The sequence below is a fragment of the Limulus polyphemus genome, unplaced genomic scaffold (genome assembly GCF_000517525.1).
Source record: "Limulus polyphemus unplaced genomic scaffold, Limulus_polyphemus-2.1.2 Scaffold2584, whole genome shotgun sequence".
NCBI classification, from domain to species: Eukaryota; Metazoa; Arthropoda; class Merostomata; order Xiphosura; family Limulidae; genus Limulus; species Limulus polyphemus.
The window spans coordinates 77,257-88,259 of NW_013668194.1; the positions used below are offsets into that span (position 1 = coordinate 77,257).

The 11,003-nt window shown below is 32.7% G+C and overlaps 1 protein-coding gene across 1 annotated transcript in view; it reads left to right on the forward strand.

The window, feature by feature from the left end:
* Window positions 1-10,267, forward strand: part of LOC106467362 — a 28,477-nt gene extending 18,210 nt beyond the window's left edge. The window contains exons 3-4 of the mRNA XM_013927708.2: window positions 990-1,158; window positions 3,030-10,267. Of these exons, the coding sequence (XP_013783162.1) occupies window positions 990-1,158; window positions 3,030-3,216 (356 nt within the window). The 3' untranslated portion in view covers window positions 3,217-10,267. The remainder of the gene's footprint in view (window positions 1-989; window positions 1,159-3,029) is intronic.
* Window positions 10,268-11,003: the final 736 nt, after the last annotated feature.

Here is an 11,003-nt window from a genome sequence, read left to right on the forward strand (position 1 = left end):
ATTAAAGTTTTTCTTCATTACCCATTCAAACCGTCTCCAACCATTATTAGTCTCAAAGTGGGTTCCTAGTCATCGAATTTGGAGACCTATTTTAAGTGTTATAGGAAGATAAATAATATAAAATTATCTTTTATTCAGAAATAATTATTATATTATGGTGAATGAAACTTTTCGTTGTTGAGAACCCTAATTAAGAAATTATACTAATAATATTTCTCAACTCATACAACCAAAACTGATTATCTTAAAGGTGAACCTAGTTACAAATATTTCCAGTAGTTTAACAGTATACATGTAGATAATAATAATTTGAAGTATATATACGACATTTTATTAAAAATTACATTGCATTGTTGTACGGTTTATAACTAATTTGAAACATCCAGATGTGTTTGAATAACTGAATTGTGTTTAACTTTGTTCATTATTTATGTGTGTAAGAAGTCGATTTAAGAACATAGACACAATATCCTCAGATAGTGTAAAACATCAGGCTATTTAATCCTTCAATTATCGACTTGTTTACCAGTTTGGTTTTTCTGTAGTAAATTTAATACTTCAGTAAGGTCCAGTTTGTTTTTTGTAGTAAATTTAATACTTCAGTAAGGTCCAGTTTGGTTTTTCGTAGTAAATTTAATACTCGTAAAGTCCAGTTTGGTTTTTCTGTAGTAAATTTAATACTTACTGTAAGGTCCAGTTTGGTTTTTCAATAGTAAATTCGATATTACTGTAAGGTCCAGTTTGGTTTTTCTGTAGTAAATTTATTACTAGTGTAAGGTCCAGTTTAGTTTTTCCAAATTTGGATACTTCTATAGTTAATTTTTTGTAATTTATCATTTGTGTACTATTGTTGGGTCTCTCATGATTTTTCTGTAGTGAACTTTGATATTGACGAAGGTTTGATTTTGATAGAAAATGTTAGTATTGGTTTGCATTGCCTTTGGTTGTTTTGAACTTGGCTTTTCAAGCTCAATTTGTTTTTTCTATAGGTGAAATGATGATGAGCTTAATGTGGTACTATCGACCCGAGCACACTGAACAAGGCCGTAGACCGCAGGACATGGAAGACGAAATTTTCGCTTCTAAACACAGAGATGTCAATAGCGTGGCATGCATCGAAGACAAATGCTACGTCCTTACATTTACAGAGTACTGCAGGTACACATTTACTAGCGCTAGATTCTTAGAGTAATAAAGAAACGTCTTAACTTTAGATAAAAAATGTTGACCTTTAGGATATGTAAAGTGCTTGGTTCTCGGGCACGGGTGACTTTTTTTGTTTTTTGCTTCTTTCTCCAATTAGTAACGGAGTATTTCCGTGCAGAATGAATACTGGTCGGCGCGTGACTACACTGCATGATAAACGTCATCTGTTTTTAAATATCGCTTGTTTGACCATTACTGTCTTGGATGACTTGAACAAACAGTCGCCTAGCAACCTATAGTCTATCTTAGAATTTTTTATGCCTGAGAACCTTTTTTTTTTCGTGACTTTATGCCATATAATTTTCATAACCTCAGGGATTATGAACAGATTCAATATTCTTATTTGTATTTGGAAACATGGAGTCAACATAAACATTATAAACAATGTTCATTAATTTCCAACTAAACTACGACCAACAAAAAACGTTTTTATCTTTTTTCAAACTTTCAACTAGGGCTACTTCTTTGTTAAACAAAAGTATAATATTCATATTAAAATCTATCGTCTGCCCTTTCTTTCGTGAACTGTTTATTATAAATTCAAATCAAAATATTGATTTAAGTCCATTAGATTTCCTGTAGTGTAATCGTGTTTGAATTTTTAAATATACTATTTTCTGTTTTAAATATATCGGTATATATAAGTTAAGATTCCGGGCCGAAAAATCAAGGAGCTTCTCACCCATTAAAAAGCTCCGGTGTAGAACAATGTGTCCCTGAGGAAAAGTTATGTGTAGAAGTAAGGCCTAGTTAGTGGTGTGAATAAATGGTTAGTAGATTTGGCCAATATTCGCAAGCATCGCTGTGGAATGAAACTGTAACTAGCTGTGGGTAAGTGATTGTAAACTATGTTTACTGACTGTAACGAACTGTAGTGAGATTATTGTAAACTATGTTTATCGTCTTTATCTGTCTGTGAGGAGGTGATTATAAACTCAATCACTTACCCACAGCTAGTTACAGACGATAAACACTGAACTATATTTATTGACTGTACAATAATCTCCCTACAGCTGGTTAAACTATGTTTATCGTCTGTAACCAGCCGTGGGGACATGGTTGTAAACTATGTTTATTGTTTGGAGGGATGGTTATGTGCAGATACGCGAACATTTTAAACTTATATAAAATTTCAAGTAAGATTGATAATTTCAAAGGCATTTTTTTTCTTCAAAATGTTGATATACCGATTGAATGCATTAATCTTAAGACTGTTAGTGATATCATTGTAAAATAACTCATTATTTTTTATTTATAAACTATTACAACTGTATTCATTTTCAATGTGTAGATTATATTCCTAAAAGTATAAAATATACACCATTTTATGTTCTTGTTCATTTACTCTTGTGGAAAAATAAATGTTTGTAAGTTACATTTTTAGTTTAGTTTCCAAATATATTTTGACGTAAAGTAACTAACTGTTAAGTTGAAGTTTTTTTTAGACAGTGTCTGAGCTTTTTTAATTTTTGTTGTTGTCAGAAATGGCTGTCTTTTCATTGTTTTGTTTCTCGGTATTGAATTATTTTATATGTGAGGTATTATTGTTTTATTGAAATTTAGGAATTGGCAAATGTTTACAGTAATAGTTATATTTAGATGTTAAAAATAGCTACTTGTCTTTCCAGGGTATTTTTTATGTGTGAGGTATTATTTTTATATTGAAATTTAGGAATTAGCAAATATTTACAATAATAGTTATATTTAGATGTTAAGCATAGAGTTTGTGACATACGTGAGTGTGTGTGTGTGTCACGTTGATACGAACTACGATAATTATTTTTTGCAATACCTTTTGTATTGTTTCTTAACCCTTGGAACAGGTATCGTAAAGGTGTGAAGCTGGCCGAGGAAAAACACCACCCCGAGATCTCCATGGTTCCTAAACCAGAAGGGAAGTATCCCCGTGTCAGCCGACTTCCACCAGAATGGGTTTCTTCAGAAATGGTGTTCTTCTGCCGGAAGGTCTACGACTTTCGTCAGAAAAGACTTCTTAAAAATCCCATGTAGAAATAGACTGTTTGTAATTATATATACATAATGTGACCTCACTCATTGTTACGTCATATTGTAAATGGAAGAGTCAGCCCATTGGTTATTCATCAACATCGTGGACGAAGCTTTTCATTGTTCTTATTATCCTACCCAGCCCACGCACAGGAGAATTTCCTAGCTAGTGAAGCACCAGTAAGAATGTCTTGTCTGCCTTCAACTGTGCTGTGGGAAATAATTAAAAAACAAGAGAGCACGTAGACAGCTTCTGTTCACTGTTCTCGTAATTTGCTATTGTTTGAAATGAAGATGCGAAAAAAAAAAAAGACGCGCCTATTTCTTTCTGGGAAATATATATATATATATATAGATACTGTCATTTATTTTGCGATATTTCTAAAATACTGTTATTATCAAATAGTAATGTTTTCGGACTTGTTTCTTGTAGGAATCAAGTATTTGTTTCATTTGTTCGGCACAAAGTCTTTTACTTATTGGTAGATGAAACTTAAAACTGTATAGTTAAATGACAAACATATTTCAGAGCAACTTTAAAGGGTGATGGCTGAAACTACATCAATTGTTTTGTCCAAGAAGTAAAATCGTTTCGCTCTGAACTTATTAGTGCTTTAAAACCGTTAAAATAGTACATAAACGTACGTAGTTGGAATATTGGAGGAGAATGGGAGTGACAGTTATGGGAATGTTATTGTTTTTCATGTTGGATTACATTAAATTTTATATTCGTCTAGTAAATACTGAAAAATACATTTTATGATACAATGCTAAGTCATCGCTCATATACAAGAAAATGTTACATTTGATATATATATATCTTTAAAATAGCATATCCCCAGGTGGCTCAGCGATAACTCTGGGGGCTTATAACGCAAAAAATCTGGTTTCGATACCCACTGTTGATAGAGCACTAATAGCACGAACAAACAGAATACCATAAATATTTTTTAATATTATTTTTGTCCATGGGAAAAGTCACTACTGAGGATTTTCGTCTTTTAAATAACTTTAACTTGCAGTAAGAACAGTTTTTTTTGTGAAACTAAGTGATTCATTTTTGCTTCTTCTGATATACAAGGTTGTTCAAAAATTAAGTTACCTCACAGTTATGTATGGACTACTAATTATTTTAACTTTCATTTTTATTTAGCAGTAATATGTAAACAGTACATAAACATGGTAAACACACTGACAAAAGGTCTGACAATATAGTTTGAAGGAATGATGTCTAAGGAACATTTCAAATGAAAATGACTACAATGAATGTATAGTTCCTGATGTGTTAGCTAGACAAAACATGTAAGATCAACATTTTTAATTATGTGATACAATAGTACGATAGAGTATGTATCAATATAAAAAATGCTATATATGAGGAATCTTAATATTTCATTTTGGATTTTACTAATATTGCAAATGTCTCTCAGCTAATCCTCCTAATCGGAATCCGACATTGGTAACATTGCCTTGGGATTCTGGCAGTCTTTGCCTACCATACAAGCACAGCTCTCAATTCACTAAGTCCATTAACTCTACACATATATCTTCGTCTTCTGTATGTTTTCTTACAATTACAAGCACCAAGTGCAAGAACACACATTGGTGTGGATCTTTTATCATAAGAAGCAATTTCGGTTTTCCCTACTTTATTTCACACCCATGCTTTATTGGGATGACACTGCTTACAGAGCAACTATTGACATGTAGGACTAGTAAGTTGCTCGTTTAGTGTGATATTTCAAACATTCTAACATGAGCCTAAACTTTCTTCTGTTGTTTGTGCCAGAAGAACCAGTGTTTGTCATTCTCAATTTTTTTTCCATAATCTGTTTTCAGCGTGCAGATAAGTTTTTCAACATAACTGAACTTCACACCAAGTCCTATAATGTACTGATGTAGAAACATCTGTGTAGCTTATACTTTTCTGGGAAATTTCAGAATGATTACATACTAGTTCCAATTCCTTGTTTGACTAATGGTCATTAGCTCCAATCACTTGTTTGGTTAATGGTAATTTGCCCCAATTATATGGTTGGTTAATGGTAATTGGCTTCAATTATTAGCTTCACAATCTTTCTACTTCAGTAATTGATATTACAGCTGATTTTGGCTTGCGGTTTTTACCAGTTTTCACTGTCTTCATAAAACAAACCTTGATATATTTTTTACAATTGCCACAATTTCCTTAATGATACTTCCTAGATTTATTCAGAAAGGGTAAAAATACCGTAAAAACCAGTCAGACTTTTACAGTAGTGGGTGTTGAACGAAACGTTATTTCTAAGCCCATAGAATTAATTGACTCTTGACTTGACTTAACTTTTCGACCGTCCTGCATAATATAGCAAATGTAAGTGGACATTGTTTTATATATATTGTAAAAATAGGTAAAACTGAAGGCAACTAGTAAGAACGCTATCATAAATATTAACAGATATAACAAATCGTCTTTTGTTGTTTTTTTTACCACGTAATCCTAAAGCAGTTGCGATTGGTGCAATGACTTTATATTTTTTCACTTCTTGTAAACACTGGTCTGTTTTTAACTGCAAAGTAAGTTTTGAATTCCTAAATCGGTGTGGTTCCTTCTTTCTCGCGCCCTTCTGAGTGATATACATATGATGGTGAGTGTAAGCACCAATAAACCTGGAGGTAGAATAATATATATATAGTTGTTGTTATATGTGTACAATAGTTTGGGGCTGGAGGGGACGTCCTAGTGACCACCTGGTCGTAAAGAGGAACGTTTAAGAATACTCCAATTGTTTGGAATCAATTGTCACGTGCGTTGTAAGTGATTTGTTAATGGTTGCTTGTTGGTCAGTAGTTATAGATTCTCTACATTCCGGGATGGAGTAGGGGGAAGGGAAGATAGTTTGTACTTAATACCAGCAAAGATTAAACCATGGATAAAGAAAATGGCAAAAGTAATAGTTAATTTCTGCCTTGCATGGTTTCAAGTATCACAAAGTAATAGTTACTTTCTGCCTTGCATGGTTTCAAGTATCATAAAAGTAATAGTTACTTTCTGCCTTGCATAGTTTCAAGTATCATAAAAGTAATAGTTACTTTCTGCCTTGCATGGTTTCAAGTATCATTAAAGCAATAGTTATTTTCTGCCTTGCATGGTTTCAAGTATCATAAAAGCAATAGTTACTTTCTGCCTTGCATGGTTTCAAGTATCATAAAATGAATAGTTACTTTCTGCCTTGCATGGTTTCAAGTATTATAAAAGCAATAGTTACTTTCTGCCTTGCATGGTTTCAAGTATCATAAAAGCAATAGTTACTTTCTGCCTTGCATGGTTTCAAGTATCATAAAAGCAATAGTTACTTTCTGCCTTGCATGGTTTCAAGTATCATAAAAGTAATAGTTACTTTCTGCCTTGCATGGTTTCAACTATCATATATATGGCTTAGCCACTTCGTTAGGCAATTGGCCCATTATCTACTTTTGTAATGACAAGCGTTTATTTTTAACATTAATTCACCAAGACTGCATTATGCCTTTCTCTATCTGTATGTAACGGAATGTTTGAATAAGAAAAATTAGAAATATATTTATTGTGAATCAATAAGAACTTCTGATCAAAAGTATAAAAAGTACCCTATAAGTTAATTGAAGACAATGTTTCTTAATATACTGAATAGAAGTACTTAATATCATAAATCATTACAAAAAACATAACTAAAGTTTATAATGATCAGAATGCGTTGAATCGCCATATACAATTCCCTTGCTGTTAACGGTATTTTTGGAAGTTTTTCTATTATTAAATATATATATGTATTACAGCATTAGGCTAATCCTAATTGTTCATTTTACTATCCATAAAGAAAAGTTACAATCGGATTCTGCGCTTATTATAGACTACTATTTTAATGTGTTACCTATGTACGTGAATATCTGTTATCATATTTCTATTTCGAAATACATGCACGTAGCAGTGAACTGTTATGTTTTTGTAACAATGGGGGAAACTATAATATCCCATTTGTTGTTAATAGTTAGTAAATTATATACTTTATTACAAAGAAAAGTCGATCTGTTTAATAATAATCTCAATTTTCAAGTTATCAGTTTACGACCTATTGTGGTGCAATCACGGGTACGTGTTTGTTTGTTTTTTTTAGCATTATCACTAATTTATCACTTATTAGCCTATGTATTTTCTGATATTCTTCTCATCTCTAGCTCATGTTTAAAAATTTTTTAACTCTTAAATAGTGATTTGTTTGGCTCAAACGAGGTGTTTTTGTTTCTTAGTGCAGTATGTACCAGAACTTCTAGTTTCAAACACTTTGTTAGATTTTTCCAAAAAAAAAGCATTCTTTTTTTTTTGACTTTTATCAACAGAAAAGTATAATGTAGCAAACGCAGCAGGTTCTACACAATAAAAAAAATTACTAACATTTACGAAACAAGTCCACATTCTACACTGTCTGTTCTTTCTTTTACACTATACCGGAGCCGGGTGTGGCTTAGTGATTAGCGTATTCGGACTGTGAATCCGAGGGTTTATGGTTCGCGGCTCGTTACCACGAAAACTCACTCCGCACTTTGGGTGACGGTCAAAACTCTCTATTTTATAAGAGTGGTCCAAGCGATGGCGGTGGATGCTGTTGATTAGTTGCCATTCTCTCTTGACTGTCAGTTCAAAATTAGGGACTGCTAGCACTGCTTGTGTTGCTTTACGCGAATATCCGAAACAAACAACTATTCACATTACTTTAATAAAAACACTTTAATAATTATTCCATTACTAACATATAAATCAACATGTTAATGCTGGGATTATCAGGTCAAAAGTGTATCAAGCTGCAATAAGCCTACTTTACACATAGTAGAATATTGTACAACCCATAATGAGCGAAAGTACAGTCAGATTGCTTTGGTGAAACTTAAATTATCATATTTTATTTACATTATAGATATAGTATTTGTCGCTGTTAATGGTGATTAAGTTATCAAAAAAGGGATTTTTAAATTATTTATATAAACCCAGAAAAAAAGATGGAAAATTGGAAATAATCGAAAAACTTCAGTCTAGGACTAAGCTTAATGCGTTATCAAGTTAAAGCTTAAATGGTCTAAATTCATTTGACACGAGCAGTTAAGATGTTCATCTTAATAAGTACTTTCACACAAGAGCTTGAAAGGTATACTTAGTCTTAAATTTCCAAAGATGGGAATGCATTGTTCAATGTTGCCTTGATAATGTGATAATTATAGTTGAAATATAAAGATTGATATTCTGTATCTCTTAGAAGATAAAAAACATAATAATATACATGCAAATAAAAGTCCAGTGTTAAATGTTTGAATGTAATTATCGAGGTTTGCTTTAAAAATTGAAAAAATAGCATGTAAAAAGGAGAACCAAAATAGCACACATGTCATTCAAATGTGAAAGATGGAACAAGAACAATGTGGCTTTATCAATTGTTGAAATGAAGTTAAACCAATATATGAACATAAGATGTGACACATATTTTTTAATATAATTTTGCACCACACTTTTAATTGGACACCACTTGGTCGAGACGCTGCATTTTGTGTGACAAACCACTCAAAAGTGTGTTTGGTTTTGATTTCTAAAAAATATATATGTCAGATTTGGTGACCCTTATACTTTCTCTGTTTTTTTTTCTAAAACATTGGCAAAAAAGAAAGAACTTTCATGTTATAAAACTCGTGAGTTCTGATACAATTATAAGAATAAGTAACTTCCTTTACGTTAAAATGTCTCAAAAACATCGCCATTTTTTATTTTACTGACTTGTAATGTACATCAGATATATTAACCAAACCCAGAACATATTAAAGTTGATATCAAGAAAGTATCAAAGTCACCACCATACTTTATAAAAGGTTGGTTTGTCCACTTGTAGTGCCCACCACGGGTATCGAAGCCTGGTTTTTAGCATTATAAGTTTTCAAACTTATCGCTGAGCCACTGTGTGTGTGTAGGGGGGGGGGGTTATAAAAAGACTATGAACATATTTTTACCTTAAGATTACACTTTGTGGTTTATACACCGCATAGAATCGAACCCCGGATTTTAGCGTTGTAAGTCCGTTGAACCTACTTAGAAACATTAATGAAGATGAATTGTCAATAGTCACGAATCAGTGGATCTTTTACTGGACCTGTTCGTGAAAAATACGAAGGATATATATATATATATTAAATTAACATTTGATTACTATAACTAGTAGTACATTGCGGTCCTGACATGTTTGAACGAGTTAATCATCATATTAAAGCAAATCAGAAAACGAAAACTAACCTTCAAAAGTGGCTCAGCAGTATGTCCACGGGCTTATAACGCTAACATTGAGTTTTCGATTCCCGCTGTGGACAGAGTGCTGATAGCCCATTGTGTAGATTTCTTCTTATTCCCCGTCAACCAACATGCTAGTCCTTTAAGTCTTGGGGGCGTTATAATGTAACGGTCAATCCGTTGGTAATATGAGAAGACCAAGAGTTGGTGATGTTGACTGGCTGCACATCCTCGATTTTATCACTTCAAAATTAGAGACAGATAGATAGACCCCCGAGTAGCTTTGCGCGGAAGTTGAACGAACAAACAAACAATCTTGAGAGAAACAGATGGTACTAACGATACCTATTCAAACATTATTTTAACGGAAAGTATAGTTCAACTTTTGGTTGCTGTCGCAGTTTTACGCTGATTGGTTTAAAGAAAAATGCAGTGGAAAATAAGTTCAACCCTTTTATTTCGTCATATGCACAAATTGCTTGAGACTATAAAGATGGAAAAGCCCGAGCGATGTTCCGATTGTGTGAAGAGCGTGTGATTCCCCTGTGGCCAAAGTCATAAAATAAAATAAAAATGTTAAAATTGTAATATGTAAATTTAAGTTTCCCAACTTGGTCACACGTTAATGATTTAATCATGTTTTTTTTGCAGTACAGTCCCCTGGTGTGACAGCGGTTAGTCTACGGATTTACAACGCTAAAATCAGGGGTTCGATTCCCCTCGGTGGACATAGCAGACACCCTATGTGACTTTGCTATAAATCACAGACAGATAACAGTACAACTTATTTTCACAGTGGTATGTCTGCGGACTTACAACGCTACAAACCGGGTTTCGATATCCGTGGTGGACAGAGCACAGATAGCCCATTGTGTAGCTTTGTGCTTAACTTCAAACAAACAACTTATTTTTACGTGAATGAAAAAATTATAAACACATTTTATGCCTGATTGGGAAAATAATATTTTAATATCTCTAAAATTCATGAATTGATCCTCGCGAATAAGTTATTGTACAAGTTCACGCTAAAACAAAACTGAAACTAAATTTGCAATTGACAACTGCTACCGAATTACTGTATCAAGAGCTACATCTCTCACTAGATCTACACAAGCTATGAAACACAAATATAAGGAGCTAGTCCTAAATTTTGAGAATTGTTGACAATACACGAAACACTACGTTATACTAACTAAGTTCTAAATTCTTTCTAGTTTCACTAAACTCAACTTCCTGTATATTCTACACGATATCGCCCTCGAAAAATTTTTTTAAGATGCAGTTTAATCAAAATATAAAAAAAACATTAAATATCTAACGGCCAAAACTTTGAACTTATAAGATGCTTTACAAAATACTGTTTTGTTTTTGTTTTCACAATTATTATGGCGAAACAAATACAATTATTACAAATAAAAACTTACATATCTAATATATTATAATTCATGTACCTTCCTATGCCGTAGCCCCCCCAGTGGCACAGCGGTATGTCTGCGGATTTACA